General features: G+C 38.1%; 1 protein-coding gene across 2 annotated transcripts in view; it reads left to right on the top strand.

Annotated features, from left to right (window-relative positions):
* SERPINB7 (serpin peptidase inhibitor, clade B (ovalbumin), member 7) overlaps positions 1-17,208 on the top strand; it is a 71,500-nt gene that overhangs the window by 48,042 nt on the left and 6,250 nt on the right. For both annotated transcript variants that reach the window (XM_011974154.1, XM_011974153.1), the window contains exons 2-6: positions 941-1,126; positions 10,515-10,565; positions 11,291-11,407; positions 14,383-14,500; positions 16,718-16,860. In XM_011974154.1, the coding sequence (XP_011829544.1) occupies positions 959-1,126; positions 10,515-10,565; positions 11,291-11,407; positions 14,383-14,500; positions 16,718-16,860 (597 nt within the window). In that variant the 5' untranslated portion in view covers positions 941-958. The remainder of the gene's footprint in view (positions 1-940; positions 1,127-10,514; positions 10,566-11,290; positions 11,408-14,382; positions 14,501-16,717; positions 16,861-17,208) is intronic.

The raw sequence follows: 17,208 nt of genomic DNA, 5'->3' as shown, positions 1-17,208 counted from the left end.
GACTCCTGGCATCTGCAACACCCGGCACCTGCCACACCATCAGATGTAATATTATTGGACACTCATGAGGAATAATTTGGAGAATTCCTGTAAGTTCATTTAGTCTGAGACAACCCCAACTGTGATTTTGAGATCAATTTGACTTGTGGAGAAATTCTGCGAAAAAAATTATCCAAGTGGATCCCTGAAGAATTCCATGGCGATGGCAGCCCTCTGTATTTCAGAAACAACATCGTGAATTTGAAGACAATCTCCAATTTGCTACTGCGCCCTGGGTTCTCTGGCAAGAAATAGGCCTATGTGTTGAAAAGTCTTGTACATGTTCTTGATCCATACTCTGATAATCACATTTTGCATTTCAAAAAAATCAGAAAATGGTTTTAAACAAATTAATACACTTATGGGACCAATGATGCATAACACTGAAAATTAGGACAGTTTTGAAAAAAAAAGTAGAATGTATGATTGTTCTAAGAATTTGCAGAGGCCGTATGGAGAGAATGGATTAAAAATGATGTGTTAAACCTCAAAAATTTAACATTGCATTGAATTACAGATGGTTTAGAAAGCAAAGGCTGTAGTGCCTCAAGTAGACTGTCTAATATTGTAATATTTACTTTTGCTCTCTTTCAGTTCAGAAATCTGGGGTGATTTGAGAAATAGTGAGCTCCATGAATGTGTCTGCTTGGGGGTCGGAAACAGGCCACTCACAGGCCACTGAGGATAGAAATGCCCACCAACGAGAAGAGATAGTTTTAGGGTATTAGTGACAAGGATACTGGGCCAAGGGAACTTTTCCCTTTTTGTTAGAGTTATGTGATGATTACCTCCAAGGCTGAAACAAATGAAGCTTTAAATTATAAAAAATAATTAAATCTAAAAATATAGTATTCCTAGAAGATGTACCAGGAGCTAATTTCATTTTCTCATTGTCCCCTAGGCTGCAGTCCATTTCACAATGGCCTCCCTTGCTGCAGCAAATGCAGAGTTTTGCTTCAACCTGTTCAGAGAGATGGATGATAATCAAGGAAATGGAAATGTGTTCTTTTCCTCTCTGAGCCTCTTCGCTGCCCTGGCCCTGGTCCGCTTGGGTGCTCGAGGTGACTGTGTCTCTCAGATTGATAAGGTCAGTCTCAGCTTTTGCAGTTCATCATTGGGACAAATTGTTTTTCCCACGAGAACATTTCGTTGCAGTGGTCCCCATGTTAATGGAGGTCATCATGAGGGCACAAGGTGTCACATCTTCACACATCTCCACGAGGCCCTCTTTGGGTGTGAAGAAAGCACACAGCTTGCAGCACTTGTTTGCGAGCCAAGAGGCAGCAGAAATATTCCAAGCACTGCAGCTTTGACGTTTTCCCTTAGTGCAGTGGTTCTCAAAGTGTGTTTTCTAGACCAGGATCATCAGCACCGCCTGGAGAACTCGTTAGAAATGCAAATGCTTGGGCTTTACCCCAGAAGTACTGAATCAGAAACTACGGGTGTGGGTCCCAGCACTTTGGGTTTTAATGAGCTCTCCAGGTGCACCTGAAAGTTTGAGAACCACTGCCTGCGTAGACACGATTGAGATAGGAGAGTTAGAAGGAGATTCCAATGACGTCCCAGATTCAGGACTCGTTACCTGGGCACAAATAACATCACAGTACATTCCAGATAATAGCAGTGTACCTGAATAGTCCTCGCATTGTCATCATCACCACCCTCACCACCACCTTCAGGGAGTGCTTATTAACACACCCTTACACACAGCTCTGGGTGCACTTTACAGGGAAGTAGAATGGTCAAGGTTTCCCTCCCTTCTCAGAAAATTGCCACTGAAACTCAGTAGCTCAACAGCAGGTGAGATGCCAGGTCCAGGCTGCATGCAGAGGCCTTGATGTCGTCCCTTTCTGTCCCCACCTCCCCGTGCCCACTCCTTGCTGCACTATTCCTCGCACTATTTTAGTTCAGAAGGGCTTGCCAGAGGAATCTGGTGCCTATTGTAACCTGTCATACCTCAGTTCGTATGGAAAATCATTTGTGTTGATAATTTAAGCTAGACTAATTCCTTCCTTTATCTGGATAGCTTAGTAAATACTAATTGCTAGAGAACAACTACAGAGTCTTACACTGCCGTTTTTCAAGCGCTAGAGTGGTTTACAACCTAGAACATAGGATACTACACTTCAATGAGATGATAGTAACAACGGTCTGCTGAGAACTTTATCAGTGTTCAGGATCCGGGATAAGCCCTAAGAATATGATATTATTTGATATTCACGTTGACACACTGAAGTGGGAATATTATCCTGATTTTGTGGAGGGGTGACCATACTGCGCGCTGGTAGATGGCGGACCTGAGATTCAAACTTAGGACGATCTTCTACAACTGGTCTTCTCACCTTTGGCACTACTGACACTTTGGGCTGGATACATCTTTGTTGTGAGGGGCTGTCCTATGCAACGTTTAGCAGCATCCCTGGCCTCTCATCAATAAATACCAGCAGCATACCCCTCCCCCAGCATGACGACCAAAAACATTTCCAGGTATTTCCAAAGAATACTCTCCAAAGCAAAATCAGTCTCCAGTTGAGAACTGCTCTGAAGCCACCAAACTGAAATTGTAGCTCAAAGTACATCATTGTGAAGCTTCAGTATTTTCAAGTCAGTATTTTGATAAATAAATATAAAGCCCTTGAAAAACATTCAACAAATAAAAATGTATTCATTTATAAAAATTCATAACGTTTCAGAACCAAGTGAGATGACTTGGTATCCTGGAAATAGCCTTGGTCCGGGAGTTCGAAGATTGGGTCCAAGTTCTGACCTCGGGAAAATCATTTCATCTCTGTGGGCACTAGTGTCTTCACCTGTGCACAGAGGTTGTTGATTTGATGATAAAACAAATAAAGAAAAAAACCTTACCGTTATCACTGTTCAATGTGTTAGACAATGATATGCAGGCACCATGCCTATGACTAAAGCTTGATTTTAATGCAACAGAAGACACCGCTTTTACTTACTGTGTGCTTTCGTGTGGGGGGCAATCTTTCAGATCCTGTCTGGTATACCTTCTGAGGTCTCCTTGTCCTGCACCTTGTGCCTGGTGGGCCAGGGTTAACAGCTCATGAGTCACAGTGGACTGAGAGAGCTACTGTTCTGCTGGAGTTTGCTCTGTACTCTTTGCTGCCTCATCAATTACTCTCATGTGTGACTTTTGTGTGACTTTTTATAACTCTTACTTTTATGATCTTGCATGAAAAACTATGTAAGAGGAGAAAAGGCAACTAGAGACACAAAAGCATTCATCTAATTTATCTGTGCACACTTTTAATCCTCTGTAAATGTCTTCTAGGAAATTAGTTTTCAGCTTCTTCCCTGCCTCAGTTTGTTTCTCACTGCAACACTCGACCCTCGTCACCATGAATCACGCATTTCTATTTTAGATGAATCCAGACTCAATTTATGGCTTCCAGCTGTGTGTCTCTTTTAAGCATCCCCAGGGATCTGTGTTTCTTTTTCCTTTTGATGCTCAAAGTGTCATAGCTGGGCCAGTAGATATCTCTTTAACCCAATCTTTTTAAACAATCCTTCCCAATAACTTTACAATATTTTTGCTTTCTGACAAGATGTTCTGGGCTTATCTTGAGTTATCTTGGCTCCAAGAGGAGCTCAGCTATTCCTCATGAAACTCTGGCTCATTTACTCTATTAAATGTATATTATAGAGTAAATATATATGTTTACTTGAGTAAAGTCAAGAATCAGTGTGCTGGAGGTTCAATGCAGTTGAAGTGCCATGAAGGCTGCTCACCATTTGAGTGAAAGAGCTAGAAAAGCGTATTTACTGACCAAGTCATGGGTTCAGACTGACCCTTTTTTTTTCTTTTCATTTTTAGCTCTAATAATGCTGTTCTTTCTTATAATGTTTGAATATAAAAGTTTTAAAAAGTGATTTTCCTATTTCATAAGCTACCCGCTCCTCTCTTCTCTCACAAGACATTTCCATTGAAATTCATTATACATATACTTGTGTGTATATATATACACACACACACCCCCACACATATTTCCATTGAAATGCATTATTTTATATATTATATACAGTTTATACATGTTTGGATTACATATATATGAGAGTCATATGTTTGGACTTTCTTCTCTCTCACAAGACATTTCCATTGAAATACATTATGAATATATATATACACACATATGTATTTTTCTGAAGTCATATGTTTGGATTATAATCTTATTTAAAAGTTTACAAATTTGAATTTTCTAAAATGCAACCGAGTTTTACAAAAAGCATTTAAAAATAATCATTAATATATATTACTTATTCTACCACTCTGTAAGAAGAAATAATAATTTTATAATTTGGCATGAATATACAGGTAGAAGCCCAAGGATGATTCATAGTATCTTTTTTTGTAAAAATCCTTAATCCAAATGTCCTGAAATTGCTTACACTGTATAGACCCATGATTTTCCTCATTGCCGTCATCTGAATTCATTAACCACTTATCAGAAACAAAAATTCTGATTTCCCTACATAAGCATATGAGGGAACATGAAAGTATAGCACACCTTGTATTTCAGATAGAAACACCAAAAAATTAGATGAGAAAAGTAAGAAGAGGAAGAATTGTGATAAACAAGCCCTTTGAAGTTTTATCTAATATTTATCACACACAAATATTTACTGCAGGTTGACTATCCCTTATCTAAAATGCCTGGGACCCAGTGTTTTCGATTTTGGAATTTTTCCCTTTTGGGATTTTGTTTTTAGATTTCAGCATATTTGTTTATACATGAGATGGGATAGGACCCAGGTATAAACATGAAATTTATTTATGTTTCGTATACAACCTATACATATAGCATCAAGGTAATTTTATACAACATTTTAAACATTTTTTTTTTTAATGAAACAAGGTTTTGACCGTGACACATCACATGAGGTCACATGTGGAATTTTCCACTTGTGTCATGTTGATGCTCAAAAATTTCAGAATTTGGAGCATTTTGGATTTTGGATTAGGATGCTCCATCTGTAGCATCATTATGCATCTTTAGTCATGGTAGTTTTACTGTTGAATCTACAGTTTCTTAAATCTTTGTAAAGATAAAAACAGACACATATCATTTCAATATTTGACCCTTCCAGTTTACTAACATTCAATTAGGAATATCAGAAAATCAACAAAATTCATATCAAAAGAGAGTAATACTAGTAATGATCAAAGAATAATGTTAAATATTTAAACTTATTGAAGTTTTATTCAAAAAGTTCAGGAGGATGACTTCCGGATAGTCATATAATTTTTAAATTATTGCCTGGGTGACACAAGCATTATCTCAGAAAATATGTTAGTATGTTTGAATCACTTTAACATGGTATTTTATATTTTTGTTCCATGCGTATATTCCTAAATAATTCTTTCCAATGGTAGCTTTAGGACTATTTAAAAAAATAAAATAAAATCAGAAAAGAACTGCAGGGAGGTTTTAAAAAGTTACAGTCTGTCTTAAGATAAATTTTGGCCAATGAGAAGGGGAGATTCCTTTCTCTGCAAGGCTTCACATAAATTACTAGGTTCTTTTTACAAGGTACAGTCACAGGCCATATAATGACATTTTGGTCTATGATGGACCACATGTATGAGGGCAGTACGGTAAAATTAAAATGAAACTGAGATATTACTATTGTCTAGTGATGTTGCAGCCATCATAATATCATAGCGAAATGCATTACTCACGTGCCTGCAGTGATGCTGGCATAAGCCAACCCATTAGACTGCTAGTTGTATAAAAGCCTAACACATGCAATGACGTACAGCACGTAATGCTTGATAATGGTAAGTGATTATTACTGATTTATGCATTTACAATACTATACTTTTAGTAGTTATTTTGAAGTGTACTCCTTCTACGTATGAAAAATAAAAGTTAGCTGTGAAACAGCCTCAGACAGACCCTTCAGGAGTGATTCCAGAAGGAGGCATTGTTATCGTAGGAGATGATGGCGCCATGCGTGTTAATGCTCCAAAGACCTTTCAGTGGGACAAGACGTGCAGGTAAAAGACAGTGATATTGACAATCCTGACTCTGTGTAAGCCTAGGCTAAAGTGTTTATGTCTTACTTATTCACAAAAAAGTTTAAAAAGTTAAAAAATTAAATAAATACATCTCATAGGATAAGAATATAAAGAAAAATTTAATTGTACAGTTGTACTATGTCTTTGTGTTTGAAGCCTAGTGTTGTTACAAAAGAATCAAAATGTTTTTAAAAAATAAGAAGTTTATAAAGTAAAAAAGTTAAAGTAAGCTAAAGTTAACTTATTATTGAAGACAAAATTATTCTTCATAAATTTAGTATAGCCTAAGTGTCCAGTGCTTGTCTACAGCGATATATAGTAACATCCTAGGCCTTCACATTCACTCATTACTCACTCGTTGACTCACCCAGAGCCATTTCTGGTCTTGCAAGTGCCATTCATGGTAAGTGCCTATACTGTTTTGCCAGTTTTCATCTTTTATACAGTTTTTTGCTATACCTTTTCTATTCTTAGATGTATTTACATACACAGATATCTACCATTGTGTTACAGCTGCCTACAGTATTCAGTACAGTAACATGCATTACAGGTTTGTATTTGGGGAGCAATAGGCCATACCATGTAGCCAAGTTGTGTAGTAGGCCATACCATCTGGGTTTGCATGAGTACACACTGTAACATTCGCACAATGACAAAATCACCTAATGATACATTTCTCAGAAAGAATCCGCGTAGTTAAGTGATGCATGATTGTAATGAGTAGAAAGTTTAAAACTTTGAAGAGCAGATATCAGTCAAATTATATTTTATAACTTATATTTATATAAATTTACATAGCCATGTATATTTTGCTCAAGACATTATCTCATAATCAAGTATGACTTCCAATATGTTCTCAGCCTTTACTGGTTAAACCTTCCTCCTTGAACTGTTTCAAAGATTAACGAGCTGGTCCCATCAACTCCTGACCCCTCATTTTAGGAAAGAAGGATACAAAGGGATCCTAAGTTCCAGCTGGTCACTGCTTATCTCTCTCTCCATCTTATACTGAGATGATGGACAGTGATGACTTTCATTTGAAACTTTTCATTCTGGGAGCCCTTATAAGGAGACAAACCTCATCTATTTTCTGACATAGGATGAAACAATTATAATGATATAGTCCAAAGTATAAAGATACATGCTTTTATTTCCTTTCTTGTAGTAGCCCAAATAAATAATTCCATGGAGTGGAAAGTCCCTGTTGAATCTTCCTTTCCTAGTGGCAAGTGACCAACCCCACTGTTCACCACTGTTCACCAATGAAGTCGCAGCCACAATAAAATTGACTAAAAAACTGAGGCAGGATTGTTTAAGGATACAGAGTACTCAGCATATTCTCTCTCTGAATTCTTTCAATTGGGAAGAGATAACTGCCATATTTTTAAAGGCATTGAAAATCCACGTTGGCCAAGAGCTTATTCTATTTTCAAGTAGAGCTGTTGCAAAGATGCAAGATTCTCAAAATATAGTGAAAGGTTGAAGATTAAAAGACTTCTTATGTTTTCATCGTCTTTTCTTTATCATAACATGCATAGATGTTCTTGTAGACTGATGTGACAGGTCCTTCAATACCATAGGCTCACAGTGACAGTTTATCAAATCTACAGATCTAAAGACTAAGAAAGCTCTTCTATAAATCAAATGCTGATGTTCCCATGGGCTGTTGAACTGGAATTGTTCAAGGGTTTCTGTTACACAGTCGCTGGAGGTCCTAGTTCAAAATTTTGAATTTTGAATTCTTCCATAGGTGAAAACATGCCATGCATAGTCACTATTGAAATAAAAATCACTTGTAAATAATTAGATGATGCAAACTACAACTTTTTTTTTTTTTTTTTTGAGACGGAGTCTCGCTCTGTCGCCCAGGCTGGAGTGCAGTGGCCGGATCTCAGCTCACTGCAAGCTCCGCCTCCCGGGTTTACACCATTCTCCTGCCTCAGCCTCCCGAGTAGCTGGGACTACAGGCGCCCGCCACGGCTCCCAGCTAGTTTTTTGCATTTTTTAGTAGAGACAGGGTTTTACCGTGTTAGCCAGGATGGTCTCGATCTCCTGACCTCGTGATCTGCCCACCTTGGCCTCCCAAAGTGCCGGGATTACAGGCGTGAGCCACCGCGCCTGGCCTGCAAACTACAACTTAATAACTGCAATGACTTCTTGAACTTTATTGTAAGTATGGACGTTTCTAAACTGAAAAATATTAAGCATTCCAGTTTTATTATATTATGAATTTAAGAAATTTTTCTTTAAACCCACTTAATATAAAAATCCCCAGATTCAACACATTTTAAATTTTATAAACCTCCGTAAAATAATTTTGAATTAAAGGAACAGAAGGGGCAAGTGCTGAAAAGTTCTCTTCTTTTGTCAGAAGCTACCACGGTGAGGTTGATGCGCACAATGATGGTGGGATTAAAAACAGTCAGCTTTGGGGAGGAAGCATTTAGTAACTGTTATTCTGTATATACATTGCTGTGAGAAAATCCTCTATCAGACTAATATGGTCAAAATTATGCCTGATACACAAAATATAGTTTTTAAATTTGGTCGGTACAAATGACTACCTTAACTAAATTTGTACAGTGCGGCCTTTGTGTGAGACAACGTGTAGTTATAAACAATCAGACAGAAATATAAGGGATAATATCAAATATTAGAGATAGTACAAATTCTAATTATGAGTTTGTACTCTCAATAAGCTGAAAGTTAGCGGAAGCTCTACATGTTGAAAACTCCGTAAAACATGGGGTAGGGAGGGAAGGGGAGAAAGAAAGACTTTTAAGTGTTCATATGGATTTGACCCAGCAATCCCATTACTGGATATGTACCCAAAGGATTATAAATCATTCTACTATAAAGACACATGCACACCTATGTTTATTGCAGCACTATTCACAATAGCAAAGACTTGGAACCAACCCAAATGCCCAGCAATGATAGACTGGATAAAGAAAATGTGGCACATATACACTATGGAATGCTATGCAGCCGTAAAAAAGGATGAGTTCACATCCTTTGCAGGGACATAGATGAAGCTGGAAACCATCATTCTCAGCAAACTAACACAGGAACAGAAAACCAAACACTGCATATTCTAACTCATAAGTGGGAGTTGAACAATGAGAACACATGGACACAGGGAGGGAAACATCACACACCGGGGCCTGTCAGTAGTTTGGAGGGGCTAGGGAAGGGATAGCATTAGGAGAAATACCTAATGTAGATGATGGGTTGATGGGTGCAGCAAACCATCATGGCACGTGTATACCTATGTAACAAACCTGCACATTCTGCACATGTATCCCAGAACTTAAAGTATAATAAAAATAAATATTTTTTAAAAATGATGATGACATAGAGTTTTAGAGCCTATTTAAGTAAAACATTGCTTTTTTACGTTAAATGGCATTTCAAGAAATGTAGGAATAATCATTGGTAGGAAATGTTGATAGGTTCCATGACTCCAAAATTACAAAAAATAAGAGGAAAATCTGGTAGGTAAAACTTAAGAAATATTAAATTAACACATGAATTGATGACCTAATTTGTATTGGCCCAAATGTTAAAATTATAGCTGCCCGGTCACTTCAGAAAGAGGCTTATTCATTCCATAAATCACAAAATAGTCCACAGGTTTTTTTTTGGTTTGTTTTTTTTTTTTTTTTTTTTTTGAGATGGAGTCTCCCTCCGTCGCCCAGGCTAGAGTGCGGTGGCCGGATCTCAGCTCACTGCAAGCTCTGCCTCCCGGGTTCACGTCATTCTCCTGCCTCAGTCTCCCGAGTAGCTGGGACTACAGGCGCCCGCCACCACGCCCAGCTAATTTTTTGTGTTTTTAGTAGAGACGGGGTTTCACTGTGTTAGCCAGGATGGTCTCGATCTCCTAACCTCATGATCTGCCCGCCTTGGCCTCTCAAAGTGCTGGGATTACATGCGTGAGCCACCGCGCCCGACCAGTCCACAGGTATTCTGAGTTACACCATTGTATAGTGAGGATGGTGGTCACATTTCACTGACTATATTGAAAACTGTAGAGTTTCGCTGCTGAAATATGCTTTTCATTCAGTGTCAGACTGGGAGAGCTGTGCACTGAGGCATTAACATCCGTGTGTGGACTGACTACTGGACAAGCATGATTTAACCGGAAGCGATGTCACTATAGCATTTATGTAAATTGACACAGATTCCAAAATCCTGGTAAACCTAAGAGAAAATCAAGTTGTGGTAAAGAAAGAAAATGCAATAAAAATTAAAACCAAGTATGCCTGTTGATGTGCATTCAGAGTCATGGGGAGAATCAGCTCTAAGACACTAATGAACTTGGAATGGCAATTAGACACATTTATTGGGAAATAATATTTTTATTTTTAAAACCTCTTGCAAACTGTTCTCGTAACCCCTGATTCTAATGGTTGCTTTCTTTGTGCCCTGTTTACAGGTGCTTCACGTTAACACTGCTTCAGGATATGGAAACTCTTCTAATAGTCAGGTAAAGACAATACGTTCTTTTAGAAAAAGAGATGGTGAGCCAGGTACAGGGGCTCACGCCTGTAATACTAAAACTTTGGGAGGCTGAGGCGGGTGGATCACTGGAGCCCCGGAGTTCGAGACCAGCCTAGGCAACATGGCAAAACCCCATCTGTGCAAAATATACAAAAATTAGCTTATAGTCCCAGCTACTTGGGGGGCTATGGGGGAGGTTAGCTTGAGCCCAAGAGATGGAGGTTGGAGAACGTGGAACTATCCTTTCAAAGCTAAGAAACATGCTTTATTCAGATTTCCAGATTGTGGATTTTTCAAGTAGAATTTTTGATAATTTACTTGTTATTTATTAATTTACTAACATTTTATTTACATATTGGCCATATTTTGGCAAGAAAGGATGACGTTAAATGTTTTGCCTTTTTCTTTGTATATTCATAGACAACTTACATTGGTAAAATTAATTATTTAATATATATATTATGCAAAATCATTATCTTCTGTTAACAATTTTATTTTAAGGCCAAGTATTTAGTAAATTATTTCATTTGATCACAGACACTATTTTGAGAAAGGGTAAGACATAGATGTATGTGGCCTTGTTTGCTGTTTTTAAAGTATTTTTAAAAATTATTTTATGGTATAATATGCATGTTTTATTTTATGTGTAAATGAGATTATGCATATCTTTGCAGTCCAAAATTAAATTTTTATACATCTTTTTAATAACAGCCAGGGTTCCAGTCTCAACTGAAAAGAGTTTTTTCTGATATAAATGCATCCCACAAGGATTATGATCTCAGCATTGTGAATGGTCTTTTTGCGGAAAAAGTGTATGGCTTTCATAAGGTAGGTGAAACTGCCTCTGTTAGAAGGACCTGAATCTTGTTAAATCCATTATCTGAACAAAGGCTTGTGTCTTTTTACTGAGTCATACAAAGATGGTTTTGTTTCTTGTTGCTACTTATTATGTTCTCAGATGTCTTGAAAAATCACCATTTCCAAAGTTCAACTTTTTACCCAATTAATCCACATATTCAGGTTCACTAGACTGACAGGCTTCAAAACAGAAGAGAATGTGTCCGTTGGTAGGGATGTCGAGCTGTAAATGGAATGGAGGAACAGTCAGCCCATTTAGGGGTATCCATGGCAGGAAACACATTCTGGGCTCAAGCAGTAATCCCACCTCAGCTTCCTGAGTAGCTGCAACCACAGGTGCGTGCTACTATGCCCAGCTAAATTTTCTGTTGTTGAGAAAAGTTCTCTCTATGTTGCCCAGGTTGGTCTTGAACTCCTGGGCTCAAGTGGTCCTCTTGCTTCAGCCTCCCAAATTGCTGGAACTACAGGCATGAGCCATCTTGCCTGGCCAAATTTTATTTTTTATGTCACTTAAGTTTTATGTATTTTTTAAGGACATAGACAAGTCTTAGAAGGAGAGCAACATGACATACTAGTTGGACTTTTTTAAAAAGTATAAATGCTTAGTGGCTTCTAGCTCTTCCAGAGTTTCTCTCTCTCTCTCTCTCTCTCTCTCTCTTTCTCTCTTTTAGACAGAGTCTGGTACTGTTGCCTGGGTTGGAGTGCATTGGCACAATCTTGGCTCACTACAGCCTCTGCCTCTCGGGTTCAAGCAATTCTCCTGCCTCAGCCTCCCAAGTAGCTGGGATTACAGGCACGTGCCACCACATCCTGCTATTTTTTTTTTTTTTTTTGTATTTTTAGTAGAGACAGGTTTTTGCCATGTTGGCCAGGCTGGTCTCGAACTCTTGACTTCAGGTGATCTGCCCACATTAGCCCCCCAAAGTGCTGGGATTACAGGCATGAGCCCCTATGTCTGGTCTGAGTTTCTTGGAAGTGGTAGAGAATAGCAACATCTATGTAACTATCCTGTCCCTTCCGACTGCTATCTTTATTCCTTGCTGACATCTTGCATGTATCAACCTCTTGCACGTATCAACCTTCCTGGGCCATGGACTACTTAAAACTACTCTTTGTGTCAAAGTGGGTGGATGAATGGATGTGTGGATAGAAGAATGAATTAATCAGTAGATGAAAAGAGCTGTATCTAAGGAAATCACACACAAAGCTTGCATTAGAGAGCTAGTCTTTTCCTGTGGATAGACAAAGGATAACTAGTGAATCTTCATTATTAGGATGAAAATCCTATAAACTTTAATAGGAAATCCACTAACAATACCTGGTTCGTAATACATCTTTTTCTTCTAATTCTGAACATCTTTCCACAAAGATATATATGTGTATATTTGTTGAATTACTAATGTATTGATAAATTAGATCATTGTGACTTTTTAAAAATTAAAAATAGCAAGTATTTCTTTTCTTTTCTTTTTTTTGAGACGGAGTCTCGCTCTGTCGCCCAGGCAGGAGTGCAGTGGCCGGATCTCAGCTCACTGCAAGCTCCGCCTCCCGGGTTCCCGCCATTCTCCGTCCTCAGCCTCGCGAGTAGCTGGGACTACAGGCACCGCCACCGCGCCCGGCTATTTTGTATTTTTTAGTAGAGATGGGGTTTCACTGTGTTGGCCAGAATGGTCTCGATCTCCTGACCTCGTGATCCGCCCCTCTCGGCCTCCCAAAGTGCTGGGATTACAGGCTTGCGCCACCGCATCCGGCTGCAAGTATTTCTTAGGCAACTATTATGTCCAGGGCAATGTGCTAGGTACTGGGAATAAAATCATAAGCAAGGCATATATAGTCTTGACTTCACAGAATTTGCTGTTTTGTGAAGGACTCAGACAATCTCAAAGGTAAAAAGGATGTATTATGATAACAGCTGTTAAGAAAAAAATCAAGGTAAACAGACTATTAGAAAATGTAGGTGGGACCGGGCGAGGTAGCTCATGCCTATAATCCCAGCACTTTGGGAGGCTGAGGCGGGCGGATCACCAGAGGTCAGGAATTCAAAACCAGCTTGACCAACATGGTGAAACCCCATCTCTAAAAATACAAAAATTAGTGGGACATGGTGGCAGGCACCTGTAATCCCAGCTACTTGGGAAGCTGAGGCAGGAGAATCGCTTGAACCCAGGAGGCAGAGGTTGCAGTGAGCCGAGATCACGCCATTGCACTTCAGCCTGCAAGGGGACGAGAGTGAGACATCATCTCAAAAAAAGGAAAAAAAAAAAAAAAAAAAAAGAAAGAAAGAAAACGTACGTGGAACCTAGAGAAGATATCTGTCAAGGACAGACAGCCATACTTGGAACTAGAAAATGGGTAAGACGTAATCATGAGGTATATGGGCCATTTCAGGCAGAAGGAACGTTGTTCAAACACCTCTAGTGAGAGATGACACATGGCATTTTTGAGAAACTGTCAGGAATATGGTATGGTGGGAGAGCAGAGTAAGGAGAAAGTGGCTATGACATAAGCAGGGTAGGGATCTGCAGAGCCTTGTCGGCAAGGTTCAAGGGCTTGGGCTTTGTCTTGAGTGCAATAATGTAGCCTTGAAAAATTTGCAGCAGGAAGGGATGACACAGGCATGGGAGACTAGTTAGGAGGCTATTGAATTATTTAATATGAGAAAGCAGTGGTAAAAGGGTGGACGTTATCTATTCTCTAGTAGCCTCCTCAAATCCACTTCAGATAAACTTAAGTTTAAACAGAGTATTTGCTGTACAAATTCAACTTCAAATTCACAAGATCCCCTTCCAGCCCAATTTCTATATATCCCTATATTTACATACTTATCTTTGAGGCAGAGTTGAACCTTTGAATAAAGCAGTGAAAATAAAAAGTTCAAAAATACATTTCTTGTATACTTAGTTGGTGATGATTTGTAAATACAAGACCTGTATTCTTCTTTGTAGGACTACATTGAGTGTGCGGAAAAATTATACGATGCCAAAGTGGAGCGAGTTGACTTTACAAATCATTTAGAAGACACTAGACGTAAAATTAATAAGTGGGTTGAAGGTGAAACACATGGTGAGTATTGAGATACCCTATTTTTCTACAAGATTTGTCAGTTATATGTTAATACTGAGAACAAAAGCTGGGAGTCTTTTGTACATACATGGAAGAGCTCCTACTTCAAAGTAATGATTGCTGCTACTTAAAATTGCTTTAGTATTTGTCTGCAATGTGGTTTTGAATAATTTTAATAATTTGAATGCTTTGCACTTTTCAGAAGCTCAGTCTTTTACATTTTCTCATTTCATTGGTAAAACCTTCAGGACAAACATAGTATTGTGATCATTTCATAAATTAATAACAAGCTGAGTTAATTTGATAAATTAACCTCAATATCTCACCCTAGTTAGTGAACAAAAACTAAGTTATTATTTTATTGACATTACTTTCAATGACCACATTATTATTTTCAATGACCACAGCATAGCATTTCATTTAATAATCAACCTATTTTTAAAAGATAGGGTGGATTTTCATACTTTATTTTTCCTTTATGGACTGAATCTTATTAAAGTTATAACATTCTACCGTCAAAGAAATATATTTTCATAACATTGCTTTTTCCAAGGATGTATACTATATCTCTCATTTTAAAATGTTCTTTAATTACCAAAATAATTTATGTAACAAAGGTAGTACCTTCCAGAAAAAGTACAGCTCTTTATTGGTAAGTCTCTGTCACAACTAAAAACTGAATTCCAGCTAATGTTCTGGTTTAGTGCAAAGCAAATAAAGAAATTTATTAATCCTTGCTTTGTTCATCAACCAATTCCAAAGCTACTAGTTGTTTCATTACCTAAGGGCTGGCCTTGATTTGTACTCTAAACATTGTACCTGCATTTACTGAGCCTAGCTATGCCTCAGAAATATGAGATAAGTATATCTCGCACTTTAAATGCAAACTTTCAGCAGCATACACTTAGTCCTGGGACTAAGAATGCAGTGTATAAATTTTCTTTTTATTCATTCATTCCTCATTATATTCATAGTGGGTTACTTTGATGTTTAGCCATTACATGTTTCAAATATAATACTTAGAAATCAAGAGAAACTATGTAATTATTCCTTTTCTAAAAGCTAGGTGGGATTCTATTTAGTATATAATATAAGGGTATCAGATTGCTAACAATTTTTTCTGTTTAGAGTAGTTATTTCTCTGTCTTCCTTTCTTGTGCAAATCTATGCATAATTACTCTAATTTTTCATAAGCATATGTACTCAATATTTATTTGAGGAAACCCTTTAAAATGTTGCCAGTATTCTAAACAACCCTACCCAGGTCTTGAAGCCCACATCCTCCACACAATACCAGAACCATCCTTTTGAAAGGCAAATCAGATCCATCATGACCGTGACCTTTCTTGTCTTTCAGTGAATCCTGAGCAATTATTTTCCATCACCTTCAAAATAATACAAAATTCTTACTAGACATTCAAGCCTCTTCATTATCAGGCCCTTGCTTCCAATCTTGCCAACTTATTCTCCCCGACAAATACACCTTGCCCTTCCAGGCTTCTGTGCCTTTGAATAAATAGTCTCTGCTTTATGGAAGCTCTCCCTGCTCCCCACTGTCCTTCAGCTAAAGCAGAACACCACAGAAAAAGTTGGGTGCCTTTAATCTGTGCTCTCACAGTGCACTGAGATCAGACCTCGATGTTACTGGTGGGTTACAACTGCTCTTCGGATGTTGACGCTTCTGTGCTGGACTGGGAGCTCAATGATGGCACAGGCTATGTCTTTCACATTTGCAATTCAAATATGCAGAATAGTGCATAGCGTCCAGCAAAAATCTCGTTACTGTAGAATGAAGGAGGACATTACCCTTTCAATGGATTGAAGTACTGTAGCAGCAAAAGGTGGCCTAGTCAATGCAGTAAAGGCATTTTGGTACCTATGAGCAGGGACTCTGGGGTTGTCTTCCTGGGTTGGAATCCTATTGCTATCATTTTCTTGTTGTGTGTCTTAATCTCTTTGTGCCTTAGCTTCATCAACAGGAAATGGAAACAATAATAATGCCTACCTCACAGGGATTATGTGAGGGTTAAACCAAAGATTGCATCTAAAGGGCTTAGAAGGTGCTGGACACATTAATTGCTCATAGGTTATTCTTAATATTCTTATTGGTGTTATTATGTGATAAGAAAAAACTTCATACCAATTAATGGTCTTTTAAATCATTTAAAAAATCATATTAAAATAAACCTTTCTCCCCTCAATTTTTTTTTTCAAAAGGCAAAATCAAGAACGTGATTGGTGACGGTGGCATCAGCTCATCTGCTGTAATGGTGCTGGTGAACGCTGTGTACTTCAAAGGCAAGTGGCAATCAGCCTTCACCAAGAGTGAAACCACAAATTGCCGTTTCAAATCTCCCAAGGTATGTTGTCAATCTCCTGTTTAATTTAGAATTTTTCCTCAATAGTATTCCTTTGCAGGACTGTGATAGTTACATAGTAAACTCTGGATTCACCGTTTTTAACTCATTTCTTCTTTTGCATTACCAATATTGTATGGTCAGTTGCTTTACAAAGCAAACTTTCTATTTTCCCTGTCATGCAGGCTATGAAACATCGCCAAAGGTGTCTTGTAAATTGGTATTCTTTAAAATACATTCAAAATGGAAAGAAGTGGCATGAATGTGTCTTAAGATATTATAATTGGAGGCCTATAAGAAAACATATGACAAAAGTGTATTTTTCATTTTTCATTATTTTAACCATGGGGT

Source organism: Mandrillus leucophaeus, unplaced genomic scaffold, assembly GCF_000951045.1.
Source record: "Mandrillus leucophaeus isolate KB7577 unplaced genomic scaffold, Mleu.le_1.0 Scaffold142, whole genome shotgun sequence".
Taxonomy (NCBI): Eukaryota; Metazoa; Chordata; class Mammalia; order Primates; family Cercopithecidae; genus Mandrillus; species Mandrillus leucophaeus.
Note: the sequence above shows the minus strand (reverse complement) of the source record. Positions and strands in the feature narration are given on the sequence as shown.